The sequence below is a fragment of the Ammospiza nelsoni genome, chromosome 15 (genome assembly GCF_027579445.1).
Source record: "Ammospiza nelsoni isolate bAmmNel1 chromosome 15, bAmmNel1.pri, whole genome shotgun sequence".
In the NCBI taxonomy this organism is placed as follows: Eukaryota; Metazoa; Chordata; class Aves; order Passeriformes; family Passerellidae; genus Ammospiza; species Ammospiza nelsoni.
This window is the reverse complement of record NC_080647.1, coordinates 2,680,359-2,695,758: the sequence shown is the minus strand read 5'-3', so window position 1 is coordinate 2,695,758 and position 15,400 is coordinate 2,680,359. Positions and strand designations below refer to the sequence as shown.

Here is a 15,400-nt window from a genome sequence, read left to right as displayed (position 1 = left end):
ATGGTCAGCACTGTTTCGGCTTTCTCATTTTGTGTGCCAGCATACAAAGAGAAGTTTATGCATTTAGGGAACTCAAAAATAGGTTTAGGGAGTTTTTTTGCTTTGGAGTTGAGCTCTGAGGTCACTCTCTAGTGCTGGTAATTTAATAAATAGGGAGAGCTGGACATGTTGTCTTTCTGAGGTAATTTTTAGTTTCCCTTTAAAAGAGAGGCTTTTTTTTAGGACAGACAGGCTGCCTTTTGACAGTGACAAGTACTTTTGAGTGGTGCCAAGTTCTTTTGTCCTAAATCCACTGTGGGGGAATAGGTCAGACCCAAAACATCTTTCCCTTTTTGATTGCTGATAGAAGTTCAGTGGTTTGGTTAAAGTTAACACATCCTCAGTTTTTTCACGTGGATGCTTTTCCCCTGAGATGTTCTTAATTATCATCTGAAGCTTTTACATCACCTTTGCAAAATAAGCCTGTTTTTGTTATTTTATGCTGTAGCTGAAAATCCACCTTCTTCCAAATCCCCCTCCCCATTTGCTCATTTTTCTTTCAATCCAAAATACCAAAGTATATGATTTAGAGCAGATTTTGCGCTGGAATAATAACACTGCTCAGTGGTAACTTGTCTAGAGAGATGTGGACAGACAAGTGGTCATCTGTGCACGCTATTTTGAAAAAGTCACCGCCTCTGAGCGTTAAGAGGGAAAACTGATTTGCATGGCTGCAGCTGTGCCTTGGTGTCAGCGAGGAGATCAAACCCTGCCCCTGACTGGTGCTGGTGAGTCAGGAGTCAAGGTAATTGCCTCTTGTTGCTTGATGCAAGGCTCCTTTAGGGTGGTTTGTGGCACTATTGCTGTAAAACTGTCAGCTCCCGTTACCCTGACGCCCCCCTGGGATTCAGGCAGGGCTGGAGGGCAAGGTCTGGCTGCAGGCACAGCAAGTTCAGTGAGTGAGGCTGAGGGACGAGTTGGTGTCTCTTCCTGCGTGCCAGGCTCTGATTTTCACACGAGCTGTCAGGGAACAATAATATAGAAGTTAGCATGTTTGAGAGAGGAGAGGATGATAGGCTGGGGCTGCGAGGCACCCATCTGTCAGACACAGAGCTCCTCTTCATCTTCATCTGCCTCGGCTCAGCAGCATCTTTAGCTGATGTCCACACACATCAGCTTTAGCTCAGTTATGGGGATGCTTCCTGAGCACACAGGGTTGTTTACAGAAGTCTGTCAGTGTGGCAGCACAGAGAAAGGAACAATTTCCCAACAGCCATCAAGGAAAAAATTGCTTTAATTTATAAGGAATTGTGAATTCTAGGATCTCTCACGCTCTCTATTGATAACCCCAGTAAAAACACTAAAATAGCCCTTGTAAGTGCAATTATACTCTGGTTTGCATAGATGACTGATAGTGGGACTGCAAACAGCGTAATGGGTGAAAATAACAGAAAAAACCCTTGTATATTATAAGTTACCATGTTTCAGAGAGGATAAATAAAAAAACAACTTATATATTGTAAGTTAGCATGTTTCAGAGAGGGAGAGGATGATAGGCTGGGGCTGCGAGGCACCCATCTGCCAAACACAGAGCTCCTCTTCATCTTCATCTGCTCAGCAGCATCTTTAGCTGATGTCCACACACATCAGCTTTAGCTCAGTTATGGGGATGCTTCCTGCACACAGGGCTCAGGGTTTGTGTACACGGTCTGTGAGTTTGCCAGCACAGAGAAAGGAACAATTTCTCAACAGCCGTCAAGGAAAAAAATGTTTTAATTTATACGAAATTGCCAATTACATGATCTATCCTGCTCTTGATTGATAACCCCAGTAAAAACACTAAAATGCCCCTTCTAAAAGAAATTATTCTCTAGTTTGCATAAATGTATGGTATTGGGACTGCAAACATGCAGTGCCAACTGAAGTTACCAAAGGAAATAAAGGTGCACTCAGGACAGATGATGCTGCACCCTTATTTTTTCTTACTGTCTGCAAATTACCACGTTTTAAATGTATTCTTTTGTACATCACTAAAGAAAGAGGTTGGAGCCTTTTTCAAATGCCATAACAACATTGCCAAGGTGTTGGGGAGTTATTTTTATGTATTCAGTGTTATCTGTGAATAGAGATGCCTTTCCGTGGCCCTTATTTTATCTTTAAACAATGACCTGAAACAGGTTTCTGAATTTCAGGCCATTTATTTATAAATTATGTTAATGCATCTGCATGATACACTGGCCATCTTGTATCCAAAGGCATTTAAACTTTTTTTGGTAATTTTTGTAGTTAAAAATCAGCAATAGCTGTCACCAGCCGGGCAAGAAACATTTCAAAGACCATTATTTTTTCAATCAAATAAAAACAATTATCACAAGCCCTTCAAGAGTGTCAGATAATGGTTACTGCATGTAAAAGTTCTTTGGAACCACTGTAATTCTTGTTTCAGAATAACTTTGCAAGGATTACAAAGTAATATAAGGGGTGCATCGATGCATGGCTTATTTATATTTTGGATGGCTGTCAGGAGAAACCTGGAATTAGTTTTCCAGCAGATCCTAATATTATTCAGATCATTAAAAATTCAATTTTTTTTAAGGGATAGTCATCTTTTTTCACCTGTACTTGTGAAGTGATCCAAAAATTCTGCTCTTTTCAAAACATTGAGTAAATAAAAGAAAAATAAAAGGTGAATATTAATTGCAAAAGATTTTTCTTTTGTCCAACTCACTTTTTGAAGACTCATTTTTTGCCCCATCCATGGGGAAGATGAAGATTTTGAAATTTCCAATTTTTAGGATATGTTTTGAAAATAGGAGAAGTAGTTTCAGTTTTTCCTGATTTAAGTTGTCATAAAATACGCAATTAATATATTGAAGTAGCTTTTATAATATGTTCTTGATTTTATATTTACTTTAAGCATTCTAATATTGGATTTTATTAATAAAGATTTAAATATCCTAGCTATTTTTTCCCCAAATACACTATCTGGAACACTTTCCTTGCATTTAAGAAGAGCTATCAAAAATATATTTAAATCAAGTGTCAGCTATGGTTCATGGCACTTGACTGCATTAGTACAGTTATTTTTATTCCTGAAAAAAAGGTATATTGCAAAATGATTTATATTCTCAAGCCCAGAAACATAATTGGTCTGAACACTTAAGTCCTGTGGAGCTTTTGAAGCTGGGACATGTAGCAAAGAGTGTTTCAGACAATTCTGAAGAAACAAAAAGAAACATTGCCAAAAGAAAGGAGTTCTGAGCCATCAGCTCTCAGTATTGAAATACATTTTTCTCTCATTGTGCTGTAATTGCTGGCTCTATTAATGTGATGCGTTCTTGCTTTGGTTATTGCTGATGTTCCAAAGTCGAATAATTGTAGTTTTTTTCCTCTGCTTTTTCAAGCAAATTGACGTTTTCTGGGGTTTTTTTATCTTCTTTTCCTTTTGAGTCAGGATATTCCTCTGTGCTTTTCAGACTGGGATATTATATGGCTTTTTCACTGGCAGAATACATTTTCCTTTTCATCCTTACCCCAGCCATATAATTTCCATCTTCATTTCCATTAGGTGTTTTTGAAGATAATTTATTGCAGCAGACTTAAAGGTATAAACAAAGGAGTAACTTCTATTTTGTTCCTCATCCTCTTTTGCATCTAATATCAGAAATAATACTCTGGCACTTACACATGACTTTTTTGTGAATTGCTATTTGTTGGGAAAGCCAAGAACTATTGTGGATGCCATAATTTGAAAGTCAGTCTTAAAAATAGAGCCTAAAATACTGATAGAACTTTCCTATAACCTTTTATTTTTTTACAATAAACACTTTTATTGTTTTATGCAATCAAGTATTTATCCATGCTGAATATCCAAGGTACTCGCTCTGCTTGTACAATATCAGAACTCATTTGAGTTCCTGGAAGTCTCCAGATTATCTGCTTCTTTGTAAGATTCTACATTAATGCTTATTTTTAAATTCTGAGGTAGCCCAGCCCCTCCCTCATAAAAAACCTTTCATTTTGAATAATTCAAACCTTCAGCTGCCAGCATCACCCAGAGCTTGGCAGTGAAGTTCAGTGTCTGAGTGGACCTTTGGCAAAGCTGAAGAGAAAATCCTGTCAGTGTTTGTGTGTTTCAATATCTGCTTTAATATCTGCTTCTGAGGTTTTGATTGTCTGGGTTTTGAAGTGCATTATGTGAGGATGTGATGACCTTTGCTGGCCACCTTCATTTGTCATCTGAACTGGGCTTTGGTCTGCTCAGTCTTTGCTGGTCTGTGTTTCCAAAGTCTGGATCTTCCTCCCAGGGGGAAGAGGAGGGACAGGCACTGATTTCTGGGCTGGCCCAAGCATGGCCTGGCAGGATCAAACTGAATTTCCTCTGGTCTTGGGTCCGTCTCTAACATTTGATATCAGATGCTTGGGAATCACCAGAATATTTTCCCAAGCTGTTCCTGAACTTCTGCCAGTTTGAGCTCACAGATTGCTTGCCCAGCAGTGGTGATTCTGATATTCTTATCTGTTGGTTTGGGGTTTTTTTTCCCGTATGTCCAGCTTTTCCAATGGGATTTTGTGTCTATTTTGTAAAAATTCCAGATTTTAAAATTTGAGTGTTGTGGCAATGTTCACAGGGGTCCCAGGAAGAGGAGAGAGATCCATGTTTCAGAAGGCTGATTTATTATTTTATGATATATATTATATTAAAACTATACTAAAGGAATAGAAGAAAGGATTTCATCAGAAGGCTGGCTAAGAATAGAAAAAGAAGGAATGATAACAAAGGTTTGTGACTGACCAAGAGTCTGAGCCAGCTGACTGTGATTGGCCATTAATTAGAAACAACCCCATGAGCCCAATCCCAGATGCACCTGTTGCATCCCACAGCAGCAGATAACCATTGTTTGCATTTTGTTCCTGAGGCCTCCCAGCTTCTCAGGAGGGAAAAATCCCAAGGAAAGGATTTTCCATAAAACATGTCTGGGACAGTGTGTTTAGAATATTGTCAAAGTTTTAGATGCTACATTTTGTGAGGATTTCTTGTTTTAATTTCTGTTTACAGCATTGTTATACTATGAAAACAGCATTTTGGATTCAGTGATGAAATACTTCCTCTTTATTATTTAACTTTAAAAAGTATACAGTTTTATAAGCTCAGGGAGAAGCTGAGAAACTGCAAAGACATTTTTCACTAATATCCATGTCCATTATGTTACCTTAGGCAGGAATAAAATTATTTGGTTTTTATTTTAAATGTGTATATTTCTGAGCTAAGGTGGGAAGCAAAGCCCAGAGGCACAACCAGAACTTGTTCTGCTGCTGCCCAGTGGCAGAAAACTTTGCAACACTAGAAATAGGGTTTTGTCCTGAGTTTTCCTATGTTCAGAAACTGGAAGAACAGTCAAAGCTTCTTCAGAAGTGAATTTACCTTTGTGAATTAAAATCTGTGTGGTTTTTATTGATTAACTTTAATAACAACTTCAAAATTATTTGATGATGGAGTTTCCAGCTGGCTGAAAATCTGTGTCCCAGGCTTGAAGCCTTTCACAGGCAATGCTGTGTCTGTGGCTCTTCAAATCCTAACTTAGCATCCAGGGCACTGGAAGAAGGGGTAAAAATATCAGACTACTCATCACTCTTGTGATACTCAGACAATACTACAAGAGTTCTGCGAACTGGAGTGAAGTCTTCCAGAATCTATTTTGAATATTGTTTTAAAGTTCAATGGCACATTTGTCACAGCACAGCATATGCTTCAGGCTACTGAGTTTCACAGGCAAAGTAGCAAAGAAAATTCCTTTTTTGTTACTCATTATCTCTAACAAAGGCTTGAGTAACATTTATGTAAAGTGGATTTTTCCCTTCCCCCTTTTCTCCCTCCCACCTTTTTCCCCACTTTTTGTCAGTTTTTTCCTTTTCTTCTTTTTTCTTTTTTTTCCTTTTTTATTTTCTTTTTCCCCTTTTTTCCCCTCCCCTTTTTTCCCCTCCCCTTTTTTCCCCTCCCCTTTTTTTTCCCCTCCCCTTTTTTTTCCCCTCCCCTTTTTTTTCCCCTCCCCTTTTTTTTCCCCTCCCCTTTTTTTTCCCCTCCCCTTTTTTTTCCCCTCCCCTTTTTTTTCCCCTCCCCTTTTTTCCCCTCCCCTTTTTTCCCCTCCCCTTTTTTTCCCCTCCCCTTTTTTTTCCCCTCCCCTTTTTTTTCCCCTCCCCTTTTTTTTCCCCTCCCCTTTTTTTTCCCCTCCCCTTTTTTTTCCCCTCCCCTTTTTTTCCCCTCCCCTTTTTTTTCCCCTCCCCTTTTTTTTCCCCTCCCCTTTTTTCCCCTCCCCTTTTTTTTCCCCTCCCCTTTTTTTCCCCTCCCCTTTTTTCCCCTCCCCTTTTTTTCCCCTCCCCTTCCCCCCCCCCCCCCTTTTTTTTTCCCATTTATGTATTGTGTGTGCAACAAGTTTATCCATCAGGACAGGTTGTAGTGTCTTACATGATGCTGCTCAGGAGCCTCTGCCATGATTCAAATGGGAATTCTGCCATGGCTGTCCAGCAGGAGGGCAGAGCTGGTGCTGTGTGCTGTGCCCTGCCTGGCTCTGCCATCACTGCAGCTCAAGGTGCTTTATTTGAGTGTCCCTGGGAGTGATGGCTTGGCTCTTCCTGCTGGGCAGCTGTTGGAACTAATCAGATTGTGCCTAAGAGCATCAGAAGGAAAATCTTTAATAATGCTGAGCCCTCTTGGAAGCTCCATGGCTTCAGCTGTCACAGCCACTTTCACTAATTCAGTTCTGCTTTGCTGTTTTGTTAAGAGCCATAATGCTGGATTTCAAAACAGGTTTCACTTAATTTTACATTTCACAATGGGTGCTTGCACATATAACCACAGTAGGCCTCTTCTTATGTTACCAGTAAAGTTAATTGAGTGTGGAAGCAGAGCTTTGACTCTGTAGGTAGAACACATAAAAAATTTAGTTTTATAGTGTCACCTTAGGATTTGAAGATAGTGTTCTGTTTTGAATCCACACAACAACTGAAACCTGTTTTATTGTAGACAGCAGTCCTGCAGATTTCCGTGAGCAAATTGACTCAGTCCTGTCTTAGAGAGCACTTGGTTTGTGTTCTTTCAGTATCTGTGAACCTGATGAATAATGACAGATGTAGTATTTGGTAGAACATCCTAGGCAGGTTTTAAAAATAGTAACATGCCCAACTAAATCTTTGAATTCAGAATCAACTGTTTGTTTAGCTGACTGCTACATCAACATAATACATTGAATTATTGTTCCTAGCTTAATAACTCAATATGCAATAATCCTAATAATATGCTAAACCCTCTAAGATAAAGAAACAGAAAAGAATTAAGTGTATAAATCAAGGTATAGATGAAGTCTATCTAAGAAGAAAATTGTTTAAAGACTGTTTAAGTTAAATTGTTTGAGCTGTGCTTTATATTCTGTGCTAATGGTCATTTCCCCAGGTGATGGACATAAGGTAATATTTCATTTCAGGATGGAATATTTTAATGGGTTGGGTTTGGTGGAATCACTTGTTTACATCACTTTTTTTGAAGGCTTGACTTCACATTGAATTATTGAGAGCATCTCCTCATCCTCAGCGGGTTTGCTCCGTCCCTGTCCCATCCTGTGTGTGGCTGAGGTGCTGTCCTTGCTCTCTGGGCACTGGGCTGGCTGTTTGATGGGTGTTTATGGTCACAGTGGGAGCTGGGAGGGCTCTGGGCAATTCTCAGCTCTGGTTTCCCACCCTGACACCCTCCTGCCTGGAGCGGGGGCAGCTGCCCCAGAGCTGCTCATGGTTTTGGCCTCAGGTCCAATTTCTGTGTGTGCCCGTTACAGAGCTTTATTGTAGCACAAGCAGTTTGTGAGCTGCTGTTTGGGAACATCTGTTTTAGGGCAGGGATTGAATTTACCTCAGGAAAGTGCTGTGTGTGCGCCCAGACCTGGGAAAGGTTGGGTTTTCCCTTTGGCTTGGGCTGTAGGAGCCATTACTGGGGAGAAATGGCTTCACCAACCTTGGTTTAATTTGCTCTTTCTGGAGTAGCACGCTTTGTGAGAGGGCTAAATCACATTGCTAAATGGCTCCTGAGCTGTGGTATTTATTCTGGAATTAACCTTGCTGAGATCACACCCCATCACTCCCCTTACTCCCAACATTCACCATTTCACCATTCTCTGCTTTTTTACTCCCAACATTCACCATTTCACCATTCTCTGCTTTTTTACTCCCAACATTCACCATTTCACCATTCTCTGCTTTTTTACTCCCAACATTCACCATTTCACCATTCTCTGCTTTTTTCCCCATCAGCTGTGGGAGGGTTTGTCTCAGTTTATAATTTATTGGAGGACTCACATTACCAGGTGAGACTAATCTAGATCTCTGCAGCAGGAGATGGATATTGTATTTACCATCTGAAGCTGCTGTTCTTCCTGCTTAAATATTGTCTTGTTGTGTTCTCTGGTCTCGTGGTTTTCTTTGATTTTTTTCTTCCCTTTTGGAGGAAAAAAATCTCTGTCCCTTAGCTATAATTTTTAGTGTATATTCATGACTAAACTGCTATTAGGGAATATAAACAGTGAACAAAAACTCAGCAGAAAGGCTGGAATGGAATGGTGAGTGTTTGGTGTTTCCCTTGTAAACATGCCATTCTAATATTCTTAAATTTATTTTCTTTCTTACAAATCAGTTACTTCAATTCCATCTCTGATTTTAAGACCGAGAAATAGCTCAAGCACATTCAATTAGAGTGAAATTGGAATTTTATTTTTGTTTTTAGAAAGGAATATATTCTTGAGTAAAACTAGATATTGAAGTATAAATCAAATACACTTCTAAGATTTTTTTGATCCCAAACTCACAGGGAAGCATTTTCTCAGAATATAACTCATTAACTGGAAAGTCAGGACAATTTATTTGCTAGAACTTTCAATACACACAGGTAGCAAGAGATTTCTTCTCAAAATTGATTTTCAGACTCAAGTTGCTGCCTTACAGTAAGGAAATGTTTCTCCTTTTTTATCTTGCTCTTGTTCTAGTGAGTCAGATAAATAGGAGTCAGTAACACTGGGGGAGGCAGAAGTCAAGTTCCTGAGAAATCAACACCACAAAATACATTTTTGGTTTATCCCCTACACTCCTTGATCACTATGGTGAAAGGCTTCTATTTACTGAGTTTTAGAATTCTCTGGAACTATTTTTAGCAGTGTCACTGTCGTCTCAGTCACCATCTCCCATTTATTACTCTGAAATTGCAGTATTATTTATCATCATCCCATGTGCAGTGAAGTGGCATCTTGCATACATCACACACTTTTACAGTTTAATATGGGAGCCTCACTGTTATTTTCTGAGAGCAATAAAAAAAGGATAAGTTTTCATTCCTTGAAAAAGTATAGCTTTATTTCCTTCAGAAGCAAAACTGATCCCGTGGCAGTTAAATGTCACACTCAAGCACTCTTTCTTATTTTGATTTTTACAAAACCCTTCAGAGTGGAGGCCTTGAGAGGGGCTCATGATCAGGTCATTTCTGCAGCACTTGTGACAGGTCCAGAATTCCTAAAGCCTGCCTGTGGAAGCTGGGGAAATCTGTTCCAATTGGAGGATGTAAACTCTTTTCTCCTGGTGTTTATTTCTCACCCTGTTATATTTTTCTGCCCACATGGGTTGTGAATTTTCTCTGTTAAGGCTGTGGATTTTTGAATCCACATTCATAAAGCAGTGACACATGGAACATTAAAGTGCTGGCCCTGCACGTGAAGGAATTTCCTTGTGTTTCTGAAGTGTGGGGGGTTCCAGGTGTGTGTGTGAGATGCTCCTGATGTTCTCATGGAAGTTTTGTCATCATTTTTTCCTACAAGTGTAAGCATTGAGGGAAGGTACAGTGATTTTACTCCCAGCTGAACTTGAGCTTTAGGAGGGTGTTAGGTCAAGGAAGACAATCTTGCTAAACAACTTGTTGGAAAAGCTGCAGCATCAGAGGTTAGAATATGGATTTTTTTCTTAGTGAAGATGCCATTCTTTTAAAGATATCATGCACACTGAATTTGTGTGTGGATGTGTGTATAGGAGGGAATGAGATAATAACTGTACATTAATTTAATGAATGCTGATTTGCAGATGTTTGTAGCAAAGCACAAGTCTGTGACCGTGTTCGCAGGGGTCTGAGGCTGAGGGAGGAGATGAGGATCTGACTCCATGTTTCAGAAGGCTTCATTTATTATTTTATGATATATATTATATTAAACTATACTAAAAGAATAGAAGAAAGGATTTCATCAGACTAGCTAAGAATAGAAAATAAGGAATGATAACAAAGGCTTGGGTCTCAGACTCTGTCGGAGCCAGCTGACTGTGATTGGCCATTAATTAGAAACAACCACATGAGACCAATCCCAGATGCACCTGTTGCATCCCACAGCAACAGATAACCATTGTTTGCATTTTGTTCCTGAGGCCTCCCAGCTTCTCAGGAGGAAAAACCCTAAGGAAAGGATTTTCCATAAAAGGTGTCTGTGACACAAGTCTATTTTATTGCAGTCTATTTTATATTTTGTTATCCCATTTGCCGCGAACTGAGTCCGCACACACCCATAACCCCCATGTCCACTGAGATCCCTGCCCGCTGGGGATGCTGCACAGCCCCTGCTGCAGGGGAGAGGAGTTTTCAGAGCTGGCTGGCGTGTTTCTGTGCAGTGTTCCTGCTGCACGAGTGGCTGCCAGGTTGAATCCCCTCCTGCCTGGCAGCGCTGATGCGCAGGCAGGGAGAGGAGGGCGCAGCAGGCTCACCCCTCACCAGCACCTGGCAGGGCTCACCCCGAGCTCCAAGTGTGCCACTGGGAGCTCAGGCAGAGCCTCTGGCTGCCGAGGCACAAGGAGGTTGTGATTTAGGAGCTGTTCTGAGCAGCTGAACAGGGCTGTCAGCGCCCCCTCCAAAGGCACAGCGCTGGAGCCTCGCGCTCATTGATTTCCCTTCCTGGCACATCCTCGGTTCTGCGCCTCTTCTCAGCCAGGAAATAGAGCAAATGTGTAACTGTCACCTTGTATAATGCAAATATCAAAATGCGCTTGTTGGCTGTATTGTTGCCTGATATAAATCCTATTTTTTTTCCCTTCATTATATATCTGTAGTGAGTGAATCCAAAGGCAGAAACATCAGGTGTCTGGAGCTTTATCATGGGAATTCAGAGCAAAGCTCAAACATGTTTAATACCTTAATCTGAATATCCTCAGGGTGTTGAAAATGTAGCTTTTTGTTCAGTGGGATGTCTGTGAATATTTCTGAACAACTGTAATGGAGGAGATTAGGAGGGGAGGTTTCCTCCCTTGTTGTTACCTGCAGCTGTTGACCTCCCTTGTTGTGGTCAAAGTGTCTCTAAATGAAGTAAATTTGCCTCAAGTTTACAATTCTTAAGTTTAGCTCCTAAAGTGGAATTCTAACAGTTAGCTTCTAAAGTTTAAAATTCTGAAGTTTAATTTGAAACATGATTAGTAACTCAGAAGTGGTCTGCCTTTCTCAGACCAGCTACAAACTTTGGACAATTGATAAAAGTGTCTCTGTACTTCAGTTTCCCATCTTTAGTTAGTCTGCAACTGTTTATACAGCAAGAGTATTGTGAACATAAATTCCTTACAGTTTTGTGGTGCAGCTGCATATTTTTCTGAAATATAAAATTGTATGTTTGCTGTGCATTGTGAAAGACCACTCAAGTGATGGCCCAGTTCCTTGAAAGGAGTTTCTTGGGAATTTTGTGTCCTGTTAGAGCAGCAATGTGGGTTCACCATTATTGCCACCCCTGTTTTTAGAGGTGGATGAAGTGAATTTTTATTACAATAAAATATTCAGGTTTATGGGTTTTTTTAGGTTTGATTTTCTTTGGATTTTTTGGGTTTTTTTTGGTATAGGAGGAGAAGAAGTAGCAAGTTATGGTGCAGACATTACATTGCTCATAATATGATCTCCTCAACTCTTCCATAGGAATGGAGCTAATTGGGATTCTGAATGCAGAAAATTCACTTTAGGTTTATGCATAATTGGGTGCTTACAAATCCTATTTTTACTGTGGTTCTGAACCTGAAAGTTCAGTTTATTCCAAGCTAAACTTTTTTCTTTCTTCAAAGGAAACCAATAGAAACAGTGCATGACACTGACAGAAAACCATAAATTGAACAAAAGCCTTAAAAATCTTGGCCTACAAATTAAAAGGCTGAATTGCTTTGACAAAGAGAGTGTTTCAAATCTGTAAGCAACTCTGCTGAGGTCTGCATTATAAGGAATTCTTACCTTTGTAATGTTATTTTTCTCCTTTGAAGTTTTGCCACTCAGTTCATAAGGTAACTGCCGCTACTAATGACACTTATTTCCAGTAACTTTGGGTTGTAAGCTGTGGGATGTCATGAGAGGAGTGACTGTGGAGTCTTTAACAGGACGCCTGTCCAAAAAATGGCAATTTTCTAGAATGCATGGACAGCAAATTGCGCACTGGGTGAATAATAGCAGACTTGGGACCTTTATTAGAGCTGCGCCACTTAGGGAGGTTTGGATCTGAGTGCATCCCCATGCACCCATTGCAGACACACAGATCCATTCCTGCCTGCCATGTGGAATATTTTGTGTTTGAGACATTAACTTGGCTTTGGCAATTCACAATTTCGCAGCCAAAGTATCGCCTTTGAAAGAAAACTGCAAGTTTAGTTTCCAGTTTTTGTAGGAAATGTTGTCCACCATGTCACTGTGGTCTGTTTCCTGCATTCAGAGCTGGAGCTGTGCTGCTGTTCTCTGTTCTCTGCTGACAGACAGCACAGACACAGAGCAGCTCCATATGTCGTGGAAAAACAGGCAAGGAAAAATGTCTGGGACCTGTCTTGAAGTTCTGCAAAGATTTTCTGTGATGTTCCATGTGTAATAACCAGCATTTAGCATTATTCTATGGACTTTCTGAAAAGATTTTAGGCTCCTGTGGACTCAAAACTACATTTCAGCCAAAGGTTTTTATTTAAGTAATTACTTAATTAATTACTGATTCACTTTCTAATGAGAAACTGATATTTTAATATTTTTCTTCTTATTCCTTTTCTCTTTTAAAATGATTGCTAGCATGTGTACTTCTAGCTTCTTGCAGCAGTCATTGAGATGAGTTCCTGTAGAATATGAGTGAAAGGTTGAGCTGTGCATGGCCCTTGACTTCTGTTTGACATTGAGCTGAACCAAGGACATCTCGTGATGTGTTTGTCATTTACAGTGCCTCAAGGATTGATAATAAGTGCAGGGTGAAGATGCAGCCACAAAACAATGAGCTGCCTTTGCTCCTGTGGCTTTCGCTGGAGGTTCAGAATCCCCTTTTGAATGAAGAGTGAGAACAGTGTTGATCTACCCTTTGTCAGCTCACAATGCAGACTTGTTACACACAATTACATAATTTGTGTGTTTTAAGGAATAATCACTGGTGGCCTCCCTCAATCTGAGCACTTTGTATCACGAGCAGTTGGGTTTGTAGCATTATTTAGCGCAACGTTCTTTCCCTTCCCCACTTTGAGAAATTGCTGCTTTTTGCCAGTTTACTGCTCTGCAAGCACAGGTCCACAGGATGTTTTGAACACAGTGGACCATGTCTGTGTTATCAGCATTAACCAGAAGCTGATCTGTTTGCCCGTTCTTCCCCACAATGTCCAGGCAGTCCAGGCACAGATCTAACAGAACCCTGTGGTGACATGCTGTGCAATGCAATATCTGTGTGTAGATTCTGTGCACTTTGTCACATCCAGTCCTGTCTGCAGCACTTGGAGCTGTTCTGCCTTACCACACTGTGTGTCTGTGTGTCATTGATGATGTGTTTATGAAACCACCTAAATGTTGCAGTTTTTAAAATTCTCTCTAATTTTTTATTCACATGACAGCCCAAAACAGCTCCGAAAAGGACATTTGGATCCATTACAAATGACCAGGTAAATATCCACAGTAGGGAGTGTTCAACAAGAAAATTTTATTATTTGAGAGAGTGTGTGTGCAAATCCATGGAAATGGCTGTGATGAAAGTTTGATAAGGTAACAGAGCTCCTTATTGCCCTGATAAGGGATCTTGTGGGCAGGGTCAGAACCTCTTTAAGCTAATCCAGGCTCTGAGATGGGCATAACTTTGGTTTAGCTCCAATAGTTAGTGCTTAAGTTGTACTTTTAAATCTAAAAATTCAATCTTTTTTTTCTCACTCCCATTCTTCTCTAAGGATGGTGATATATCAATGGAGGAGATTATTTCTGCAAGTTGTTTTAATGGGCAAAGGTGTTCTATAACTGTTAATTATCTACTGTGCTTTTCCAATGGACTCTTGCCCTTCCCAGTGTGAACAAATCCTTCAGATCTCTGGGATAATGTGGTGACTGAGGTGCAGTTCAGTCCCAATAGAAATCTGACCCTAATGGAAATTTTAACTTCACTGAACTTTTAATGATGGTAGAGCTATTTACTTCAACATCAAGAAATTAATCCTGAAGGTTTTTGTTCATGTTTCTCACTTTAGTTCTCAATTTCTTTGTTCATAATGGAGAGAAGTAGATATTTATAGTTTTAAAAATATATTTCTTGGATGTTTCATCAAATTTTTTTGAATGTTTAGAATGTGAGAACTATCTGTTCTTAGAAAATGCGTTTGTTAATTTGCAGCATTTCACACCTAACTTATCTCTTAAACAACATGAAATATTCTTATTTCAACAAATTGAAATAGTTACTCTTGTTAGAATTAAGAGAAAGTCTACTTCTCTGTAATGGTTTTTCTGTAGTTTAAAAAGATGTCTGAACCTGTAATGAATAGGAAGAAATAGACACAGATAATATTTCTTTCCACAGAAAATTATTCATGTGTTAACAATGAACTTGGAAGCGATCTTCACATTCCTTTCTGTTCTCTAGTCATTCACAGCTAATAATGGGGAGCTAAAGCACCACATTTTATATCAAACTCATCTGCTGTGATGAAAAGCCCCTCTCCCATGCTGGATGAGGGAAGCAGAGATGGGCACCACACGTGCAGCCACGAGAATTCAAAGTCTGTCCCAAGTTCTTGTAGCCGTGGGATCTAATGGCAGAGTAATCAGTGCCCATCTGCCAGCCTGTGTACAAATAAAGAGGCAAAGAGAGCTGACTGGTTCCTTTTACTCTGGCTTCTGTTATTTTCTTTCCTCTGGAATCTATGGTAAAGCATAGAATATATGATTTATAATATCTTTGTAATTATCAAACTTATTGCAAATAACTGCTAGCCAGATTGAATATGAGGAGGAAACTCACGCTCTGCTTCCTATCAGCATAGAATTACCATTCTAAAATTTACCCCAATTGGTTCAAAATGTATATCTTGATTTAGAAACAATTTGCAGGGCTTATATTTTCATGCCTTCTGCTAAAGAAGCCAAATCTGTATTTGTTTTAGTGCT

General features: G+C 39.8%; 1 protein-coding gene across 2 annotated transcripts in view; it reads left to right on the top strand.

The window, feature by feature from the left end:
• The window catches only part of PCDH11X (protocadherin 11 X-linked), a 78,399-nt gene that overhangs the window by 50,816 nt on the left and 12,183 nt on the right, over positions 1 to 15,400 (top strand). For both annotated transcript variants that reach the window (XM_059483167.1, XM_059483168.1), the window contains one exon: positions 13,864 to 13,911. In XM_059483167.1, the coding sequence (XP_059339150.1) occupies positions 13,864 to 13,911 (48 nt within the window). The remainder of the gene's footprint in view (positions 1 to 13,863; positions 13,912 to 15,400) is intronic.